The 24,333-nt window shown below is 39.3% G+C and overlaps 1 protein-coding gene across 3 annotated transcripts in view; it reads right to left on the bottom strand.

Moving 5' to 3' along the window:
• USP25 (ubiquitin specific peptidase 25) overlaps nt 1-24,333 on the bottom strand; it is an 88,135-nt gene that overhangs the window by 58,931 nt on the left and 4,871 nt on the right. For 2 of the 3 annotated variants that reach the window (XM_074532921.1, XM_074532930.1), the window contains exons 2-3: nt 7,845-7,922; nt 6,539-6,683 (exon numbers count right to left, since the gene is read on the bottom strand). In XM_074532921.1, coding sequence (XP_074389022.1) covers nt 6,539-6,683; nt 7,845-7,922 — 223 coding nt within the window. Of the gene's footprint in view, nt 1-6,538; nt 6,684-7,844; nt 7,923-24,333 lie in introns of those variants that run through there. The other variant, XM_074532932.1, reaches the window with a different exon arrangement.

Here is a 24,333-nt window from a genome sequence, read left to right as displayed (position 1 = left end):
TTCCATTAAAATATTCAACTTCTTTGCAACTCCTTAGCTCTCTAATTTTTATTAATCCATACCACCACCTTATGTCTTTAGAAGTTTATTACCATTCATATTACCAAAAGTTACATAATTTTAATATTAAAACCCCAGATCTTTTACTTCCATTTGCTTTCCATAAGCAGATGAGCCAAAAGAGTTTGTTTTGGCATGCAAGGGTTTTGGAGCAGACACTATAGGATTCTCTTCAGAAATGTTCTAGCCATACACTGCTCCTGCTCTGCATGAAAAAAAGACAACAGAGTGAAGACTCACTCACAGATATTAACACTACATGTGAGTGGTGCAATCAGTCCAAGTCACAGAGGGCTTATCTAGCATAATTTATGTCCCAAATTACATTTATTAATATCAGCTCATCCATGGTAACCTATTTCATGAAAGCTTTTAGTTCACAGCAAATGTAACAAAAATGGTTTTGACATTTAAGCTAATGTCTTTACAGCTCACACAGTAACTCATTAAGCTGCAACACCTCATATACAACTTGAATCCTAAATCACAAGATATTAAAGAAGACTTCAACAGAAGTCAGAAAAGAAGGGTAAGTCTGAGACTAAACTCCTTGTTCTAAAAACCAAAAAAAAAATTTATATATATTACCTTATCTCCACATTTTGCATTCCTTGGTTATACACTATACAAATGTAGATATAATACATGAAATTAATATAGTTTTCCTTTTTTCTCATTTTTATTTTAAAACATCTTCATTTTTTATAAATTCTTGCATGGGGATGTTAATGTTGCAGCTATGAGTAGTAGAACTCATTCCTGAAACTGAGCTGCTGAAGTTTCCTATCTGGCCAAAGATTACTGGCCTAAGTATGAATTTGAAGAAAAACAAAAGATATGACTGTTACTCAAAGATTTTATCAGACACACAAGTTTTTTTCTGTGATAGGCTGAAGGATGCATTTCATAAAGGTGTGGGACTAATGCCTCCTGTCCAGATTTAGTGACTTTAACTTACACATGCCAGCTTTGTAATACTCCTCTCATTTAGCCCACAGAACACTTCAGTTCTCACTGGCTCATCCTTGTAAAGGTACTTATTATTTTAATGTCAAATAGCCTTAGAAAATGCAAACATTCTTAACCAGGCCATGACTAGGCAATAAAGTTTGCTTATGAAAAAATTCTCCATAAGTGAAGAAACTTCTCATCAACACAGTCTGGTTTAGTGCATGTGTGTTTATTCAATGAAAACTAACATCCATAATTAATCATCTGTTTTACTAAGAAATGCATTCTTGGCTTACAATATTATTATATAATAATGTGTCCTTCTGATAAATGAAATTCAGAGAGTTTGACATTGTAATTCTATAAAACAATTTTAAGTTGTATATTGAAATTTGGGTCAAATACTACTGCGTGTATAATAAATGCACACAATATATCTATCCCCATAGATCTTCCTTTAAAAAAAAATTATCTGTTTACTTAGGAAATTTCTATCATCATTTAAATAAATGGTTCTTACTTGTTTATAGCCTAGGTCATTAAAATAATTACTGTGTTGTTGACTTGGTACTTATATGAGGAGGAGGCAGAGAGTAGGAACTTCAAACTTAAGTAGGCTGGGAAACTCAGCATGAGAGACAGATCAGAAGTAGCAACTGAACTCAGGGATAAGCAATAAACATCCACAGTGATGCAACAACTGGAATAGGGAGAACAAAAATGAAGGGGCAGCCTTGATGGGTTCAACAGTGCCAAGTATGAAAATTCAGCAGCAACATTCCAATTTCAACACATAAACAATATAAAACTTTTTTAAAGGGAGTTGAGACTACATCTGGTTTATTTATTACAAGCAGAGCTAAGCAAGATCTCACATACTGCTACCTATTCTGTGAAGTTAAATTCACAGTGGTCTCAGGCTCCTAAGGTGAAGATTTAAAGGAATTTATGTGGCTGAATATGCCAATTTTGGTTAAAACTGGATGTGGGGAGAGCACCCAGCACCCCTGCAGCAATTCAGCCAACTCCAACTGCTGTACTGGTGCAAGAGCTTGTAAATATTGGCCACCATTATCCCACAGCTTCCTCATCTCAGCTGTGTTTACAACACCCTGCAATTATAACACCTTAAACTGAAAGCTCCGGCACTGATGGGGAAGGAGAGAGGCAATCATGACACAAAGCAACAAGTCAATCTGTAGGATGAAAAGAGGACCTCAAGGTACAAGACTCCTGACATTCGAAGCGGGGACCTTGACATACCAAGCTGGCAAAACTCCCAGGAACCTGGATGGAGATGACACAAATGATCCTTGAAGTAGAAGGAAATGTCATGAAGACACATAGAGATGGCTGAATTAGGCCAGGTGACGGAAGAAGCCACTGTCAAATTCTACTGACAGAAACAATAAATGAGCAGCTAGAGAATGAGGACTGACTAGGACTTGTGCCAAGAAGGATCCAGGAGCTACAGCCGACTCATGTTCAATCTGCAATTCACATCATCACAGCACTGAAGAAAATAGGAAGTGTTACACTTCTGTCAGAGTACTACATGGATATTTATAGAGATTCACCTATTTTTCTGAAGAACTAAGCTGATGTCTTCATTATAGTTTTGAGTGCCACAGCTCAGAAAAAAAAAGCATACTAAAGAAGGTCCAGATGAGAAGAAAAGAAATTACAATAGGTATAGGAAATGCATCCAACTTCTTGAAAGGAAATTAGGCAGTTTCATTTAGGTCTGAGAGAAGCCTTTTGATACATTGTCTTCACATGCAACATGTCATCTGAGACAAAAGGAATGAAGTGTGCTATAATTTCCACAGGGGCACACTGGAGTAAAGGACTTAACCTGAAGCAAAAGGGACTTAGGCAAGACACTAGGAGTCTAAAAGTAGGGGCAGTGAAGCTCCAAAAGAAATTACCCTATAAACTTTTCAGAGTCTCTAGAATGGAACAGTAGCAAATGTTTTATAAACACCACTTCAGAAGGATGTAGGTACCATTGAGCCTAAACTCTACCTGGCTGGAAAGGGCTGAGTGACTTTTGAGATGCATGCAAAGGCTCAAAGTACAAACAGGGAGATATAAAAAGCCAGAAGGCATGAAGTCTACAATCCTCAAATTGCTGTGTGTGGCATTTTGATCGTTACACTGTAATATGCTCTTATAAAAGGGCTTGAAATCTTTTGTTTTGGCTGTGGAATGTGCAATTGCAAAGACTAATAACTCAGTTTTAATGAAAAATAACTGTGTTTTCAAAAGAAGGGAAGAAGAGAATTTGTCTTGACAGCTGTTTCATTGGAACACAACACAACTTCCAAAATACATCTTTTCACTCTGTTCCTTCCTTTAACCCTGGGTTCTTCAAGTTCCTTCAATAATAAGAAGAAAATGGATACATTCTTAGCAATCCAACAGTTCTGTTGTGCAGCCACAGATGAAAATACACAAAATCACTTCAAATGGGAATAAAAAGGTTTCTAGAGAAATCAAGTAAAAATATTTGGAAGTACTACTAAACTTCTTTTGTTTTTCTTTAAGAACAATGCCTAGGATTTCCTCTACCAAGTGAAACATTGAAATTACCTTGGACTAAAAAGTGTGCATCCATACATTGAAAACCTAATGCTTGAGCACTTTCTCTTCACAGAGTGCAAGAAGGGACAGAAAGTCAAAATGTTAAAACAGCCTTTGCAAAAGGATCAGATTAAGTTTGCATCACTGTTGATGTGAAAATACCACATTTGCAGGTGCTTGCACATGCCATTTTGAACAGACGAAAAGGCAAGCACCATGAGTAACACTGGCTGTGCAAGTCCGTCCTTGTTTAACAGATGGAGCAGGTTTAATGAAAACCTATTATTTTTTTGCAGCTTCTGAAATGTTGCATTTGGTAATAAGACAAACCAGGTCTCCTTACCCCTCCTACCATCCTGGCTGCAACTCTCAAACCATTATGACCACTGTCATTTTTGGAAGAGCCACGGCACAATTCTGGCTGTTATGGTACACAGTAACATTTCCATTTTACCCCTTTAATTAAGTAACCACATCAAAGAAACGCAGTCAGTCAAGCTCACATCTGATACATCTTTATGCCAGGAATACATTCAACAGCCTTTGTAAATGGCTGGAGGTTTTCTGTGGCACAAAAAACAGCTCTAGTATTTATCTGTGACTCTCTCCTTCCCAGTTTGGATGCTTGAACTTGGCAGGACCACAAAGCTCGGTGACTCTTAACATCCCCAGTTCCAAACACACAGAGGTAGTTAAGCAGTAAGGAACAGTAAGGGCGAGTTTTAATTAATTAATGTAATTATACCTATGTGGGATAATAAAGGGAGTCAAATTTGAGAGACAAGATCCTGTCATTAACTCAGCATAGCCACTGAGAACTGCTAATATGTGTTCTTTTGCAGAAAGGAGCAGTGATGGTCAAAGCCATCTGCTGAGGATTTCCCATCCTGTATCCTTTCACACCCCCTTACAAGACAGTGTTTACTAACACAGGGCCCTGAGGCTTGGCCTTCTTGGTGAACTGCATTTTTTAAATCTAGAATCCAAACAATTACAGGCAAGCACTTAACAAGGAAATGTTTCTTCCAGAAACATTCACTACAGATCACTACAGGAGCTTGGAGGGCACTCCATGGCCACAGTGGTTTTGACTTTTGTTCTGCTGTAGTGTTCAGCAGAACACTACACTTGCCTTCTAAGTCCTCCAACATGATAAAAAGTTCACCAAGATGCCTTTATCTCAAAGTGTTTTCAGTCTAACTAAAACAGCAAAGACTGGCTAAGGGCTCTCATCTTTGTTGCCAGTGAGGACCCGACCAGACATTAAAGATGTTAAAAAAAATTTCAAAACCTACTTTTCCCACAGCAGTTGGTGTTTCTTGATCACTGACTTGCTGTGCTGTATAACGGTAAGGAACCTGCCTTCAGCCCTCCAGAGAAGAGAAGAGAATACTGAAACTCACCTCGGAATGTACAACTCATGACCTACCATTCTCAATTTGACCATCTGCCATGCATAATGTGGGCTCTTGCAAATTTAATTCATATCCTTTGTCACCTCATTTCTTCAGTAAGGTTGTACAGCACACTAAGTGACAGCAAAACTAAATACTTCTATTAATGGGATTGCTATTAAATCTAATTAAACACAGACTTCAAGAGAATCCAGCTTACTATTCCCACTGCCATAGTAGGTTGTCAGTACTAGAAACTATGACACAGTGCTGAGTTTGTTCTTAATAGCCTTCATTCCCTTAATGGCAATTTTCTGACATTGAAAATTAAACACATGGGGAAGGTTGTGTGTGTTTTCTTTCCAAAGGAGTGAAAAGAAAAAATACACAAAAAACTCCGAGCCACTCACTACAACTTACTGCATGGATAACACAACTACCTATGAGGCACTCAGGACATTTTATACAGGGTTGCTAATAATATCAAGGATTTAAATGCAGTTTTCACACTGGACATGCTGAGAATGAATTCATCTCTAATAAAAAAAAATATTTTAAAAGTTCATGACAAGGTTCTACAGACAAAAGATAATTATACAATTGATAAGGAAATCTAACTGAACTTTACATTGAAGACACCATGAGCAAAACAAAGGAGGAAAAAAATCCTACTGCAGGAGGCACTATATAATCCTACTTGTTTAATAAAATCTACATAGATGTACTAGATATATGGCCAAAGTACTGCTATATAATTAAAATATTCTCCATCTGCATTGGAAGTAGTGTAAAGTAACTATAGCATCAAGAAACAGATTTTACAGATATCAATCCCACTACAAAACTTACTTTGACTTTTACTTCTACGTTATTTCCTATATTTATCTCCAGAATAATTTTTTTTTTCTCCCCATAAAAATTACTATACGCTAAAGCAGAGGATTAGAACCTGCAAGATTCTAATCTTGCAGGTTGTGGGACCTCCTGTATCAGCTAAATGAAATTGTTTAAAATTGGGTATATTTAATGCTAATTTAATATATGAAACATCTACTCTTTTAGTACAAAATTCACACTTAACCTCCCACATCTCCCTTTGGGAAAGTCACTCCTGTCAGGGAGGAGCTTCTCTTAACAATATTAAGCTTTAACATATCAAGACAAATAATGACAGACTCTTCTCCAATTTTGTTTTGACAGAGGAGTACCCAGCTTTTGCCTTAAATTATTTACTGCATGACCCCAAAACAAAACTTATAATACGGGGGAGGAAACAAAAGGTAAAAAAAAAAAAGAAAGCCCAGTTACTCACCCTTTGATCAGTATCATACATATATGTAAAGGTAAAGGTAATGTCTAAAGGTAGTTCAAAAAAAAAAAAAAAAGAAAAAAAACAAAAACAAACCCCACTGAAATAAGGAGAGAGAGAGAATACATAATAATCTAAATATTGATAGGTAAGAATTATCTGCAGATTAATAGTTATGTCACAGGCAAGGTTTTATTTCCCATGCCTTTAAACTGAACTTATGAAAAGAAAAGATACCTACTGGTGTCTGCCTGGCTGCCCACGCTGATGTATCTGTCATTGCCAGGAAGGGCTGTTTGGTAGTAAGTGGCCTCCTCTAGCTGGGGAACCTTGGCATTCTTCGCAGTGAGAAAAGCCACAGCCAACTCCAGATTACCATTGCTGTCCTGTAAGCATAAAAAAACCAAAAACAAGTGAGAGTCCTCTCACCTCTTCTTTAATTTTTCCTAAAAGGAAAGGACATGATTAGTAACTTCAAATCAATAGCCATTACACTGTCAGGTGAAATAATAACTCAAAACCAAAGTCTGCAAACTTGAAATATTCTGCATATTTCGCTATTTTTTAACAAAAAAAAAAAAGATAAAACATCTTATAAAGAAATTGTTTTAGTGGCCTTTCACTTATTTCAGGAAAGAAAAAAAATACTGTCTTGTAGTGCAGGTCAACCTCTCAACAAACCAGCACATTCACTGGAGTCATATGAATTCTTCTGAAAATATACAGTTTCATTTTTTAAAGCCAGAGATCCCAGCTACTGAAAAGCAGTTGTGCACAAGACTTAGGCTAACAACATCTACCTGGTTTTGTGTAGATATATATTTTTAATTTAAATGACTAAATCCTCATATACCATTTATTAACAGCTACAAAGTTCTGCTTGAGGGAGAGAAAACATTTTTAAATGCTTATATATTTATATTTATATTTATATTTATATTTATATTTATATTTATATTTATATTTATATTTATATTAATCAAATATTTATATATTTACAGACACAGAATACAGAGAGACCTGCCACTTTTTACTTGCCTCAAAGAACTCTTCGGTGCTGTGAAAAAAATTACAATGGTTGAAAAAACATTGAAACAATACCAAATTAGTAAAGGTTGGCAAGTTCAAGCAGTTCTTCGTTCTACACAGTGAGCAAGGCCTGTGCATGGTAGAAAACAGCCACACCTTGACAAGAAAACACTACCTTGTTCCCCAGGAGCTGATCATCTGTAGTAGCACCAATGTATCCCAAAACAACCCACACAAGGTTAAAGGCAAGTCATAACAGTCCTGTCCTTTCATTTTTGAACACTTAATTAATTTTCAGGTCAGTACCAAAAGAGAACAAGATTTCATGCAAAGTGAACAAGCAATCACTACTAGCTTTCTTTTCCCCCCCTGAAATAAATTCAAGGTGGGAAGGGAAAAGGAAGGAAGTGAAAGAAAGGAAGGAAGGGAGGGACAGAGTAAGAAAGGGTTGGATTTGTGGCTTTCACAGGCAGTTAAGATGCATTCAGGTTCATTCAGCTACAAGTCAGTTATCTTACCTTCAGTGCCTGCTGTAGTACCTGGATGTCATTGATACCAGTGATCTCCCTCAGCTGATTTAAAAATGTTTGCTGGTGCTGAAAAGAAAACAGATCATAGAAATAAGATTGGAGCCAAAATACAGCAAAACAAATGTCTTAACAGAGCACACTCCTCCACAAACATTAAAGGCATCTCCATAGGAGGTTTATGCATCACGAAGGGGTAGAATCTACATTACTCAAGTTTGTCTTCGTCTCTGGAATTTGGGCACTTTTTTGGGAATCCTTAATTCCCAAATCGAATGATTTTGCATTTTGGTGTGTTTGTTGGTAAGCTTATGCAACGTGGGTTTAAGAAGCTCATATAAAGCCACAGTTGGCCCATCTAAACAAATAAAACTCCACAGCTTTGGTTTCCAGTGGAAATAGCTGACTGAACACCCACCAAAACCAACTTCTTTAACTCCCAGCTATTTTCAACCCCATTATTTCCTTAACACAAACAATTCCTAATCATTCTAAACACAAACCCTGGAAATGCAACATTGCTGATCACTGAGGTGTTTTAAGAGAAATACTATAAAATCTCCAAACAAAACAAGTTTCTTGATACTGAAACAGAACTTAAGGAATCTGTCCAAAGTGCCTTCCTAGACCAGTTGAATCCAACTCTCCCAAATCACACAAGTCAGCACCCATGACTGAGTTTAAAGCAACACTTGGAATTAGAAAAAGAACAAGAGGTTCTGGGTCTTTTAAATATTCACTCCATAAGAATTTTGAGGCTTGGTTTTGTTTTACTTAAATAAAAATCTGGTCCCACCCCAGTTTGGAGCCAGCAGATGATTCACTCTGGTCATGCTCAGCTATCCCATCACAGAAGCAAAAAGCAAGCACTAAGCTGGAACAATCTTTGAACTCCTGTAAACCATTAAAAGCATCTCAACCATTAAAACCATGAAAAAACAGAGCATTGACCATTGCTCCATACCAACAAATTCAATTGCTCCTTTGGCAGATGGGAAATGGAGAAAAAAATATTTGCAAATGGTTTTTCTTTTTTATTCTTTGCCCACAACATCCTGAACTCAAAACAGTAATTTCGTCTATGAAAGAGAAAATTTTTGTAAAGTACAGGGTTTTGTTCGCATGACAAAAAGCATATTTCCTATCAGGAACAAATAAACATTCTCCTGCTACTCTCCAAATTCATTTTAAAATAGCAACTATAATTGTCTTGCAGCTTCTTCTAAAAGATTTATTTTTGAGCTGAATTATCTGGAATCAAATATTCAAATACCCTTATTCTTCCTTTATCACTGCTTTGTATAGCGGAGGAAATTAAGATCTGCATGAATGCTGAATTCCCCAGTGAGAAATTAACCTGGCAGGCACTACTTCATGCCCTAATAAGTTGAAATAGAAGGCGTATAGTTCAGGATGTTTATGAATTACATACACAATCTTCCCTTCATTTATGATCCTAAGAGACGCTGCTAACAATCCAATTTGCCTCTTTCTTTTTTCTTTTCCTTTTAAAAACCCTTCTGTTGGCACAAGAAAAGTGAAGTGATGCAGGAAAACAAACTCCCACTCTATCCCCATCCCTCACCCCCTCGTTTGTTTGCTCTGTGCATTTCATAGCACTGTACAAAGCCATGACTTGTTTCCCCTATAAAGTTGCTTTCCTGCCCCTAAGCCTGGCAAGAATCAAAGAAATTAAATAGAGTATTTGGGAAAAATAATTACAACAGCATTAAAATTGGCAGCATCAATTCTAGGGCACGACAGTAAAGTGGATTTCTTTTTCTATTTGCCACCAACACAATGGTGAACAGAAGAGAAAATAGTTTCACTGTAAATTATTACAACAACAAGTTATAAGAGATTTCTGTATCTTCCATAATATATACAACACTTGGAAAGGCTGATTGGAGGATATTCATCGTTCACAGAGACTGGGAAAAGACAGAAGAGACAGTTTACCAACAAACAATCTCTTAGCAGTTCAAAATATTGGCTGTTAATTTATGAGCACAGCTGTGACTTATAAACTTAGACATCTGTAGTTTCCATCCACATTTCAGCATTCCAGCATAAAAGCTGTGTTTCAAGGCCCCCTTCCCATGGGCGTCCACATTTAACACATCAGAACTGCACCCAGAGATGCTCCTTTCTCATCAAGAAATGATATAAGTCTCTTCTAATACATATATCTAAATGTATAAGTATATAAGCATATCTAAGTATACTTTTATATAAGCATATATAAGTATACTTTTTTTAAGGCCAAGAGTTTAAGGTACTCAGCTCCAGAATTTCTTACTGATAATTAAAAGAACAACACTGAGAATCCATAAGCACCATTGTTTGAAGTGACAGGAATTAAGAGAAAAATTAACAGTTCTCCTGAACACCTTAAATGGAGCTTTGAGGCATTTGTCTAGTTTAGACATTACTGTTTCTTCAGCTGAACGTGGAAAAGTTGCCACTAATTTCTAATTGACTTACTTCTAACTATGCAGAAGTTAAATAATGGACACATTACCTTTCTAGGAGTATTGTAATTGACATTATTTCCACCTGATCAACACGTTCTTTTAATACTTGCTAATAGACTAACAGATCTTCAGAAACAATTGTGAAACTGCATAAGGTAGCTAAAATCTCCAACTGGTGGCCTTCTCTTCCACAAATTCACCATCTGCCCTCATCCTCACAGATCTGATGTAAATGCAGCCATCATCTTTACTATATGCACTGACCTTTTTTGCAACTGAATCTTTAACTTGTCATTAGTCTCCTTCACTGTTATAATGACAGTATGTTATTACCCATTACCATTACCCATGAAACTGTATTAACACAAGTAATTCTATTTCTTTTATTACAAGTGGCAGAGCAGGCAACTGTCAAACATTCTCCTCATTCACTATCAGAGGATGAGATTCAATTTTCTTTTTGCTTTTCTTTTCACTTAAGACACTTATGAGACAACTGCAACAACATTCAGAGAGCTTGTAATACTGAATTCCTGATATTACTTTATTTAGTGCATCTGTACTACTTTGCAAAGTCAAATGGCTAAATTTCATTTGTTTTGAATAATTATTCCTTTAGCTCTGGTTACTGTGTCATACAGAAAACTTACGCTACTAAACTTATGCTACTATTACCCATGACTGAAGCTTGGAGATCAATTTCTAGTGCTAAGCAATTAAGTCTCTTCTGTATGATAAGAAACATTTAATACTTCAAACAGACTTGTATATATGAAGCAAGCCACCCTCCTTACACCCATTAATGCTCATTCTGATTACATTTACCCTAAAAGCTCAAGAAGCTCGGGCTAACTTGAGTTGAAGTGACTGTAGCATATAGACCCTCAAATGTCTAAAACTACACAGATATATAAAACAATTATAATAATAATTCACTCACAGGCTATAACCAAAAATACCCAAAAGAGCTCATCCTATGCTAAAACAAAGATAAGAAATGAAGAAGGCAGCAGACAAGTATTTACAAGTGTCTGAAGTACCTACACCAATGTATGCTCATGAAATCAGGCCAGTGAGGAAAGTTTCAGATCATAACTACCCATTCTAGCATAAAAAAAACTGTTGTATCTTTTCAATGCAGCTCTTTCCTGATTCCCTATTTTTTTCCAGCCTTGCTGGAAAAATTCTGAATTATAACTCATTGTACTTTAATTCAGTTTAATAAGCAGCCTCTCTTTTCAAATGGACATACAAACCAGGTCCATTCTTTCCACCTCGGTTCTTTCAGGTTTGCCCATACCCACTTCTGTGTGCTATCCTGCCCTCAAATTTACATGACTGATTGCAGATCTTGTCTCTAGCAGAGATCCTCCAGTTTAGTGAGTCAAGACTCCAGTAATATCTGCAGTGTTAGGAAGTATGTGAACACATGTCACACACACACACACACCTTCTCCATGAAGCCTGAACAGCATTTGTCTCAACCCTAAAAAGCCCCCAGGACCTGATCTGGGACACCAGCCTGTGCTGGTACAGCTGCTGCAGGGTGCCCCAAATCCTTGGGCACACAAAGGAGATGTCCTGTCCAGATGACTGCCCTGGATCCAGCTGTTCACACCCCCCAGTCCCACCACATCCAGCAGCAGTCTGCTCCCTGGGGCTTTTGTGCACAAGCTATTCCCAGCCTTTCCCTTTCCTCTGGCTCCCTGAGGTATGTAGGCACTGTATCTTCAGGCTTTCAGCTCTTGGAAGATTTTAACTAACAGGAAATTCTCCCATTTTCCTGGATGGAAGCCAAATTTGTGTATTAGGAATGCATGCCCTTATTTCCAAGTCTCTCCTTTTTCAGCCATCTCTGCCTTGCTCTCAGGAAATGCCCAATTAAGATTATCTGGTTTATAACCTCACACAATAGCATATTCAGTAGCTGTGCCAGCACCAGTGAAGCAGAAAAGGATCTGCACTGCTATCAGCTTAGGGAGATACTGTACCCAAATTAGTTCCACGACAATACTGTAAACTCTGATAACTTCCTACAACCAAAGCAAAAAGCTAAATTACATATTTATTTTTTTTTTAACAAGGCAAATCTCATAAACTGACTAATACTGAATTACAGTGAAGATAAATTTGGGGGGGAAATTAGGCACCTTTTGATCTGTTTATTTTCTCCTCTCTGCAGCTGAAGAGGCACATGTAAACTTCAGCTTTATTCATGGCAACATCCAAATATTTGCATTTGCAGCACAACCACTTAAAAACTCAGAAGATAAAACAACCCTTTTCCACTTCCAAGTACAGATAAAGTTGTATGTTCAGGAATGAATGAGATGATCCAACCATTAGGAGGAGAAAACAGGATCTGTGGCCTCACTACACAGTTCACATTTCAATTATGTACTACATAATGAAAATGCACTAGGGGCACCAAGCTGATTAGAAGCATGGAACACTTCTCCTGTGGGGAAAGGCTAAGAGAATTGGGATTGTTCAGCCTCAGACAGAGATGGCTTAGGGGTAACTTGCAGCCTTTCACCACATGACAGGAGCCTACAAGAAAAATGGAGATTATTTACAAGAGCCTGGAGTGACAGGACAAGGGGAAATGGCCTCAAACTGACACAGAGTACATTTAGATTCTATCATCAGGAAAAACAACTTTACTGTGAGGATACTGAGGCACTGGAATAGGTTTTCCTGGGAGGTTGTGCGTGCCCCATCCCCAGAAGTGTTCAAGGCCTGGCTGCTGGATGGGGCTCTGCACACCCTGCTCTAGTGCAAGGTGCTGCAGCTCATGGCAGGGAGCTTGGAACCAGATGATCTTTAAGGTGCCTTCCAGCCCAAGCCATGATTCTAATTCCTGAGGGATGAATACTTTTATTAGAGACAAAAAGAAAGAAAGAAGAAAGTGCAGATGCTGAGAATGGCATTTTGATTTAGGCCCTCCACACACATCCCACTTTCTTTACTTTCTAGTGCAACACTGATTTATAAGACCTATTTATTGGAGGAAAACTCAAATGACACTGCACAAATATTTTATATTAAATACAATTCTAATGAAGGCTGAGCTGCAGAGAACCTGCTAATGGCATTGCTTGCAGACAAGTAGCTAATAAGCTGGTTTCCTCATATGATGCTGCTGTAATGAGAAGAACACTGAGAGCTTAGAGGAATGTAATCCTCCATAAAGAGGCTTTAAGTTTCTGCAACAAACAAACAAACAAACAGAAATAGTTTACCATACAAAGGACAAGCATGCTAAAGACCCTCAATTACTACTGTGAATATAATTTTCTGCCACATTAATAATTTCTCCCAGGAATAGTTAAAAGGCCCACAGACACTGCTGTACACTACAGCTTCCAGCACCACAGATACATTAACCATTTCCTAAGTATGCTGTTGGTCAAGTTCCAAATAGGCAAATACAAACTAACTCCTTCCATGAAACTATTGAGCTGAAACACAGGAAAAAACATGCTGTCAGCTCCAGAAGGCTTTGCTTTTCCCAGCTCTCTCAAGATTTTTCTCCACGTATGTGCAGAATAAATGTATTTATAAAAATATACAAATTAGAAAGCGGTTAAATGTATACTTTTTATTTTAAGCACTATTCTGCTAATGCAAAGACCAGGTTAAATCTCTGCACCAGCTCTAAGGTGCTCCTTAAAGTACAACAGAATGAGGTCCCCTTACCCAGCATCTGGTATCTGGGCTTCCTTTTGTTAAGATATGAAAAGAGAAACCTCTTACATGACATTGTATCCTCTAAGAAAGTAGGTAAAGATATATTTTTACACACATTGTAATGCCAAATGCACCTCAGCTTTGGTTCAGACAAAAATCACCTGTGGAGAGCAAAGGACATGCATAAAGACAGCAGATTTTCAGTCTGGGACTGCTCTGCACAGGCTGCCAAAATCAGGCTATTACAGCAGCAGCTTGTACAAAGTGCAACTGGACTGAGAGCAAAACTTACTTCAAGGAGCAAAAGGACACAATGTATGGCAGGAACTTTCAGCCAACCACAGCCTAGCCCAAATAAAACTTGCAGAAGGAAAAGGCTTGAGTGCACTACTTAGGTGTGTACACTCTTCTCACAAAAATTTAATTAAGGACTCTACTTAATCACAGCTTTATGTAACCTATATTGATCCTAGACAACACATAGAAAATCCTCACCAAATTTCCACTCTTTTCATGCTTAATTAGTAACTTTTCAATGAATTTCAAAGTCTGATATTAAGGTTTCTACTCAACATGAGATCGTGCATTCATATAAACACTCACAATTCTAAGCCTCATATGTGGCCAAAAAGAAAAATCTTTTTCACTCTCAGCATGTACATTTGTCCTTATTCAAGTTGATAGTTAAAGATTTTGAGATCATATTTTAAGGAGAGCCTTGAGGAGTTTGGTTTGTACTCTCTGACACTAAATATAAGGGCAAACTCACCTCTGACAGTTATTTACATAAAACCACCCAGAAGTTATGAGCCAAATAAACACCTGCATGGGGAATACTCTCACAATGAGCAGGAAAACCACCTACTCAGTTCACAGCAGAAAATTTTAAAATTAGTCTATGAACTGATTTATGATCAATGTTGCTTGATCATAAATGTTTTGAGTTATTATTGACAGCTAACCCTAAATGAATCTCAGTGAGAGGATGCTAATCAAGAAAGGATAGCAACCTTAGTACTTACTGAAAACAAAAAGGTGTCAGAAATGGAAAATTACCAAGATTTTTGAGGTCTTTGTGTTTTAAACCATCATGATTTCTCCATTCCCTGCTCAGCATAACAGGGAGCTTCCCAAGAGTAATGACAGCAGCTCTGAAATTAATTAACTACACTAAAACCAATGAGATCTTCAGTTTCACTTAACTAGACACAAGCTAAACTTCAGGTTGTATTCACTGGAACCACTGCAGGAAAATCTGCTTCACAAAAATTGCTTTGATTCTTACACACTCCACTAACTGTGACAGTAATTAGCAAAAATCTCTGCTCCAGTTCAATTTTGTGGAGTAATTAGTTACTGGTAGCAGTGGGAGGAGTCTTTTAAAACACCAGCACATATTAGCTGTAAACCACACATAAATTCAGGAGGATTCCTCCAAGAGCCCCCCATGGACAACAGTGACACAGTACCAGTGGTTCACAGCCCATCCCACCTCAGCACCAAGTGACCTGCCAAAAACATGCACAAGTCATGGCAAACTGAATCCACTGGAGTCAGTCAGAGGCAACATTATACAGATAGAAAGGATGGGAAGGCTGGAGGATGGCAGATACACAGCAAACTGTGTGTCCATAAATACACAAACACAGAAACACATGGGCAGCAGCCTGTGGGGATCATCAGCACTCTGCTGAAGCAGGATACACATAAACATATATGAGGAAAGGCTGAGAAAACAGGGCTATTCAGGCTGAAAAAGGGAAGACTTCAAGATGATCCAATTGTAGCTGAAGGGAGCCCACAGGAAAGATGGAGAGAGACTATTTACAAAGGTCTGGAATGACAGGACAAGAGGGAATGGCATCAAACTGAGAGTAGGTTTAGATTAATATTAGGAAGAAATTCTTTACTGTCAGGGCAGTGAGACCCTGGCACAGGTTGCCCAGAGAAGCTGTGGATGCCCTCCCACCCCTGGGACTGTTCCAGGCCAGGCTGGATGGAGCTCTGGAAAACCTGGTGTCCCTGCCCATGGCAGGAGGTTGGAACAAAATGAGGTTTAAGGCCCCTTCCAACTTAGATCATTCTATGATATTTTTCCAATCCCTCCTGGCTACTTTCTGTTCTAAAAGTTGATTTCCTAATTTTTCTCTTCCGTTCCCAGATATTTACCATCATGCATAAACATCCCACTTTACAGTGTCTGACCAGGCAGCACCACCAAGACTTAAGCCTTCTCCTCACAGGAAAGATTATTGCCTAGGGTATACTTGTACTGTAGCCACTATTAAAAATGTTCAGTCTTGTCTTTCTGATCTAAAACAACACTGCCACGAGATCCACATTTTTACACTTAGAGATATTTTCCTTTGCATCCCAATCACGTTTTAACCCATGACACCACAGACAAGCTCTTCTGGCTCACGTTTGATGCTCCTCACAGTCCTTTCACAGTTCTAACTCTCAAGTGGAAAAGGCAGTCCCACTAGCCCCTTCAAACACTCAGCATATTCATTTTTCTCCAAACAGACATCATGATAGCCTCACCCTGCTCTGCACGACACCAAAAAGCTCCCAAGGAAACACCGAGCCAGCCCCTCACTGTCACTCTGCTGTTATGATAACAAGGGCTACTGTTCTAGGAACAAACAAACCAATTCTGGAAATTCCAAGTATCCTCAGATCAGTGGGATCCCAGGCCCTGCAATACTTAAAAACAAAAACACTCTCAAGGACTGTCAGACCACAAACTGCTTCCCAGGAGTCAGCTGTTCTTCCCAGGCTGTAGCTCCCTCAGTGCTGGCCAGCCCAGGCTGGTGTTGCCAGATGCCACTCATCCCTAGGAGCCAGCACGACCACTCATCCAAACCTCTGGCAAGCCAGGCCAGGCTCCCAATAACCCATCAGAGCGTCACTCTCTGCATACACTGATTTCCTGCCATCTTAGTGAGAGCCAGGGCTGGGACAAGGGAGGGGATAAGAGAAAGACTGCACCAATTTCCACCCAGTTCAACTGTTGTGGAGCCTTAAAAGAATGAGTTGTTTCTCTGCCATTATTTTAATCCTGTTTATCTAGTGAGAGAAACTGATGGGGGAAAAAGCCTCCTGCAGCCCCCATCCTACTTAGGTACATAGCAGAAAACTTACACCAATGGGAGATGAATTAAAAATCTCACAGTGACAGAGATGTGGTGCTCCTGGTGTACACTTCTCACAAATGAATATGCACAATCAGACCTGCCCCTGCATGGGCTGAAATGCAATCCACTGTTCTCCACTCCCTGCTTTAGGTGAGCACATCCAGAAGGATTTCATTTACTGCAGCTGTTAATGGCACAAAGATCAAAGCTTCCACTTCACCTCAAACAACTCTGCTACATGCCCTAGGTAAGTGATACCAGGAAGATTTCACAATTTTTCCACACAAAATTCAGCACAGTACAGCAGAGAAATCGTAAATAAAATTTAAATTGCACTTTTTCACAGACAGGTCTGTATTACAAAGAGTCCACTGTATTCAGCAGAAGAGACACATTTGGAGAAAGAGTTCAGCTGTCTGTTTTGAATAGGAGGGGAAAAAAAATCAACAATCAAACTTAACAGAAAGCCTTTCAATAAAGGTCTTCCATTGAGTCCAATTAAAAAAAATAGTAACATGATTTCCTACAGAAACAAGCCTTGTAATCACAGAGTGGGCATGTACCCAGGCACGTCTACCCTCCTACCTCTCCAGCTCAAGGTCACCTCCAGCAGCTTGGCCTGGCCTCAGGGATCCCCAAAAGCCTCAGCAGCACCCCCAGGCTTCCCAGCACCTTGGCCAGCCAGTGTAGCTCTGATCGCACGGCCTGCTCTTGCCCACATCCTGGGCCACAAGAAGTTAGAGGAGACAACACAGGGCTTGGGAAGAAGAACAGAGGGGAAGCACCTCCACCCCATTGCAGTGAGGTCTGCCAGAGGTGAACTCATCCCACAGCCTCAATTGGTCATCCCTCCCAACTGTTGTGCATTATAAGACAAAATTATGTCAGGAAATTCACACAGACCTATTTGCAGCATTCAGTAAAATTATTTGATGGTTTATCCTGCCCTCCACTAACCACCTACAAAGAAATCATGTGCAGAGACATGTTTTCAGCCTGGGGAGGGGCACGTGGGCACGGACAGACCCAAGGCACAACTCTGCACAAGAATGAGCCTACAGATAACATTAGGCCACATAAAATCTGGGGCAGGGTTAAACAGGTTGCCTGGAAGGTGACAGGCTTCTGACAGCAGTTCCAGCTTCTGGGGAGAGACAAGACAGCCTTTCCTGGTGGGTCAAGCACCAGGCAGGCACTGGCACTGCTGTGTCCCTGTGGAAAGGCCACTGCCACACCACAGCCTGTGAAGGGCAGCCAGCAGCCTTCACTTGCATTGGATAATAACCTCCATGGGTGCAGGGGATGTTAGAATTGAAATGAACCTCAAACACAACTGAGACACTACAGCATTCAAAGATGTGCTGAGATTTATACCAGGGATCAGCGTGCAATTTTACCACCTCACAATTAAAGAAATAGTAAATTCAGCATTGAATAAATAAGAAAAAAAAATTTCTTTATTACTAAAGAAATAGTAAATTCAGCATTGCACTCCACAGAGGGCAAATGAAATTTTCTAGGCCATTTTCTTTCAGGAAGAAAGACAGACATTGCTTAAAGTTTGGGGGGCACTTTTTAATGGATCTTATATTGAAGCACACGTTTGCCTCACCTCCCACAGAAGCTGCTACATTCTAATACATTTGGACATGGTCTCAAGAAATCTACAACCACCTTGGTTTGTAAGCAGTGTTTGCTGTAATTTAGCCCTCCCAGTGTCATGGCGTCATACCAAAACTTACTTTCTGCCATCATCACACACCTACCTGAAGCTTCAGAAGCTGACTTGAATAAAAGGGGTGCAAAATATTCCCATAAAGAGTTCACATTTTTGGAAAATTACTTGAAACAAAAATTTCAATTCTGTGCTGACTTTTTAGCAGCAGCATTATGCTGATCCATTCTCCATCAAATGACAGAGATGATTAACTGTGATAGTAAAATCTTCAATCCTTTTCTGTTCAGTTAGGTCACAAAGCACTCAGTACCTTCTTCCCTGGCCTCCAACAACTCAGCAGAGCCTGTGCACTGCACACACCCTCCACTCAGCACCAGCAGGGTGGCACATTTACCTCTCACCTTAAAATCAGCCCCAGGAAAAGCTTCAAGGCAACACAGCAACTTAGCAAGAGCTGGAACTGGACAATGAGGAAATCTGTCTGTCTTCACCATCAATAGGGCTTACCCTGTAGACCTGCAGGCTGTCCCAGGCAGCTTCAGGTGAGGGGACAACTGTGGTCCAGAGAGGGCAGTCACAAAAGACATTCTATGGCTTTCAGCACTAAGTCCCATAAAACACATGCAAGACCAGAGAGAACTTTTAGAAGTTGCCAGTAAGTTGTAACTTTTAGAAGTTGTCAGTTATTTTTTAATTTCCAAACCAGTAATGGGATACAGACAGAGAAGATTTAATTCTTGCTTCCCATTAAAAAAATGTTATAAGCTTGGATGTCAGAATTAAATAAAACTTGCGAATTACTACCATCAAATCATTAAAAGATTCTAAAGTAACAAAACCACACAGTAGTGGGAAATTCTCTAAATGAAAAAAAAAAAACCTCAAACAGGAGGGAAATTTGATAAGAGATACAAGCAGAATTTGAATAAAAGTACCTGACAGACAGGAAAATAGGTAACAGCAAGAAGGGAAATCCCTGTGCAAGCCATCTCTAAAGCTATCTATCTTTAAAAAAAAAATTCATATTTACAAGTTTAAAAATGTTCTGATAGATTTTCCCACAGTTCTATATCAAAACAAAGCAAAAGTTAAAACCTGCAAAGTATAAGAACCTGTAAAGTTTCTCAGTCATAGCCTAAGATTTCTGGGATATAATATAGTATTCAGTCCTCTAACCAGGCCATTCATAACTATACAGTGTAAAGTTTTAGGGGGAAAAAAGAGAAGTACTTTTGCTGTGGTCCCAGGAGAAATTTCTGTTTCAAAGTAACTAACTTTCAGAAGAATAAAACAAAACCAAAACCAAAAGGGAAGTGGAGTAGGAGTCTGTTCCTGCCACCTCCTCTTCTGAAGAGGACGAAGAACACCATGTGCCAATGCACACCCAGTCTTTTCCAGATGCTTACTTTAAAGCACTCTCACAGGACACATCTGAATGCAAATTAATATTATTTTCAACCTCCATGTCACACTCTTCTTTTTTTTCCAGCTTAAACCCAGTAGAAACACAGCTAAATTCAACTTTTCTAAGTGGCTTTATGTTTTAATGGAAATTTGAAAATCAGAAAGTGCAATTTTTGGTTTGCAAATAGGATAGAAATTTCCAGCACAGGTATTTGACTTTCCTTGGAGTCACACAGTTATCACATAAACCATGTGTGACCTCAAGCCTACCATTTACTATTCAACAAAAGTAAAAACTGGCAGGAAATACAGCTGGATAAATCACAATCCAAAAGTTTTACACTTCAGACTCAGACCCTAATTTTAAGTGAACATCCTCTTCTAAAGGGAGCCCTCTGGATTTTGGGGTACAACACCAGAGAAATGATGACAATTGGCAGGATGAAGCCACAGGGGCATAGAATGCCATCATATCATGTGCTTTTATTTCCACAAATTCTATGTACGGTAATATACAAGGGTCAATTAGATTTAAATAGCTCCAGACCATGCCTTGCAAACACTAATGCCTCTCTGACAAGCTTTTATTAAATATATTGTTCTGTCTACCACTGTTTACTGTAAAGCTGAAAATACGCTTTCACTGATGGCTAAAAAAGCTGTAGTCAAGGATATTTTAAACACAATCTCCATTTTCTTGGCTTCTAAACTTTGATAAGCTTGACTGTTGCCAATTAGTTGATAATAGAAACATTTTAAAATAAATACTGTGCAGAGTATAATTTTTTTCAGCAAGAATCCACCAGGTGCAAAATAATTCAGAAACCAGCTACAAACAAAAGCATCAAGTCAAAGCTGGGCACCTCAGAATAAAACTTGTTCAAATTTGCATACCAATATTTCTTTAAATGCCCTTAAAAAACGAGTGGTTTACATACACACATCTGTGTCAGGTAATGTTTTCAAAGTTAACCTAGTTGCATTCCAGCCTTTTAAGCTGCTCCACATCACATGTCCTTTGGATTCCACCTCTCTAACAGCCTTAGAAGGAGAGATACTTTTAAACTGTGGATACTCAGTGGTGCTACTGCTCACAACAATGCTGCCCCTGTTGAAGTCCCATCATCAGGTAACACCAGATTTCAGGGAAACTCTCATGCTGATGCCTTTCAACATGCTCCTGAATTTCATCCTTTACGGCAAAGAAAAGCTAATGACATTTCCAAAACAATGAAAACCACAAAACCCAGCTGAAAAAAAAATAAATCAGTGCCTTCTTAAATTGCAAAGTCTAGTCTGAATACATTATTTTCATTGTGATTTCAAATGCTTGGAATGAATGGTGCCACTAAATACATGGGAAAGCCACCCCATAATTAAACAAAGGAGAACTCAGAAAGTCTGTCACCAACAACTGAAGTCATCAAAGTGTCCAGCTCATGATATTTTGTGTCAATCTGCCCTTTACACCATCTTGAAACACAGTTCTTCCCTTACAGCATTTCACAGCAACCTCAACATTTTGAGTCAATGTTGCTTAACATTTCACTCATATTAAAGCCCAAACCCTCAGATTCTGCACAACACCCCCAGGAAAACTCCTGTGCAGCTCAGTATGCTAAAACCACTCCTCTACCAGAAGCTAGAGCCCTGTGAGTGTCAGCAGGAGTCAGCACACCCCCAGAGCCACTCCAGAACACAGACTGGGGTACCAGCCTCCAATACTGAGGCAGGGAGGTGTAACCCTCTGCAACCAAGAGGTGCTTGATCCACTTCTGAAAAATGGGGTTAAACAGAGCACAAAGGTGCTATGGACAGGATCATTCACAAAGAAGTTTCATGAAAATTTCCCACTAGTGGTCTGTGGAGCTCTTAGTCAATTGCAAGTTTTGAACTCCTACAGAATTTTAGCAATGAAAAACTGCAAACCCTGCAATACAATGAGAGAGAGCAAACTGCAATGCTGGGAAAAAAGCAACATTTTAGATTCAGAACACTACAGCTGCTCCCAATTTTACCTGCAAGCTTGGCTGAGGTGTGCAGGCACAATACAGCTTTTGATAACATCTATATTCAGCACAGTATTAATGTAAAGTAACATGGAAAAATCCGACACGTGCTGTTCAGAACACACTGTGTTGCCAAGGTAAGAGTTACAAGTGCTCACAAAAAACAGCAAGAGATGGCATTCCTCAGCCTGAGGAAACAGGAAAAAGTATTTCCTTTAGCTTGGCACAAAGCCTGAGTTTGTACCTTCACTTGGCACAAAGCCTGAGTTTGTACTATCATGCAAGGTAAGCTCTGCAGGAAGGCATCTCACCTCCTCATCTTTCCTTCAGCCCCACAGCTTTAGCATTCTCTCCCTTTTTAAATAATAAAAGGAATGAGCTTATAATGAAAGCTTTTAACTTGCATGGTTTTGCAAGCAACTAACTCCTGTGATTCACAGTATCAGCTTTTCCCTGTTAATTATGCTTGACCAGCCATTAACCAGAACACTGAACATATCACAGTCCCAAAGGGAACGGAGGGAGCTTTTATCCCATGTATCTCACACTCAGATCCCTGGCAGAAATCACACCTGAGTGACATTAGAGTCACTTGACTACTGAAATTGAATTTTCACTCCAGTCAAATATTTTCCGCTTGTGGTATATGTTGACTTCTTTAACAGCACCCCAACTGATAAAGTGTAGCCATCAGCTAAGAAAAGTCAACTTTATTTCATTATGTGAAAAGAAGACTGAACCCTGAATTCACAAAATCCTTTTGAAATACATTGTCACAACAGCCTCTCCTACCTTACTCACCTAATTCTCTTAATTTGTGATTTGAACAGTGATGTTACACTGCTACCCCAGGCACAAGTCAACAGGCCCCTGCTGAGAATGACAACCTGAATTCTTTCATTTAAAGGTATCCATTTGCTGACTGAAGACCATCACATTGGTAACTTAGTCACTAGGGCCTGATGGGCGCGCGTAGTAACAGAGCCAGCTAAAAAAACCCAAGCAAACAAATGAAAACAAAACAAAACAATCCAAAAACAAACAAACAACTCCCAAACACCTATACACACACAACCCTTCACTGTGACTGAAGGCAATCTCCACCCACTGTTAAATAATCACAGTGACTCTCACAGGAGAACTAGAAAGTGAAAGCCATCAGGATACTTTCATTTCCCAGAAAATCTGCTCCCACACCTCTGGCTTTTCCACTCAGAGAAAGTAAAAAGACTTTTCTCTTTCAGTCAGGCCCCAGCAACTCACACACACACATCCTCCTCAGCTTTTTAAGAGTTCTGTTCCCTAACAAGAACAGAAAATCCAAAAAAACACCAAAAACACAACCAACTAAATAAAACTGAAAATTCAGGCCTTTAAAGGAATTTATTCCTACATGAATACATGTGACTGAAGACACAGCTCTTAAGCTTTTTGTTTACTTTTTATGCTGTGGAATACCAGGAATGTCACATTTGACTCTTGACCAGCTGGGAATTGAAAATCAGTACCTCCACTGGAGAAAGTGAAGAACAATACTATTTTAATACATTTTTAGGCACCTCTGGGCACCTCAATAACCCCCTGTCACTGGCACTGCCAGCAATGGCTGTAAGGGGGTGACTGATGCAGCTCCTCAGACAGCTCCTGGCACAGGTGAGTGTCAGAGACCTCTCTGGTGGTCCTGCAAAGATCAGGGCCCAGCCTGAAAAGGGATTCTCCAAGTCCTCCAGGGCTTTAGGCTGATTTACAAACCTGGCCACTCAGTCCCCAGCACGTGTGACATCCCTCAACTTCACCATTCACATCACTGGAGCTACAGAGCCAGCCTCTCAGGGACTGAAAAAATGGGCTGCCAACTCCTGGATGGGTCCTTCAGCAGGGAAGTAGAGAAGATTTAGCCAGAAGCAGAAGAGAAATTCCATCTTTTGTTCTACCTTTCATTCCCCTTCAGTTACTCAAGTCCACGGACACCAGCTATACTCACAGAATTAAGGAGATGCCAGCCACAAATATCTTCTTAGGCTCAAGAGTGTAAGAAAAACAACTGTTCAATTACCCTTCCACTTATCTTTATGAAGCACTTTTTCA

This window comes from Zonotrichia albicollis, chromosome 2 (assembly GCF_047830755.1).
Source record: "Zonotrichia albicollis isolate bZonAlb1 chromosome 2, bZonAlb1.hap1, whole genome shotgun sequence".
NCBI lineage: Eukaryota > Metazoa > Chordata > Aves > Passeriformes > Passerellidae > Zonotrichia > Zonotrichia albicollis.
Note: the sequence above shows the minus strand (reverse complement) of the source record. Positions and strands in the feature narration are given on the sequence as shown.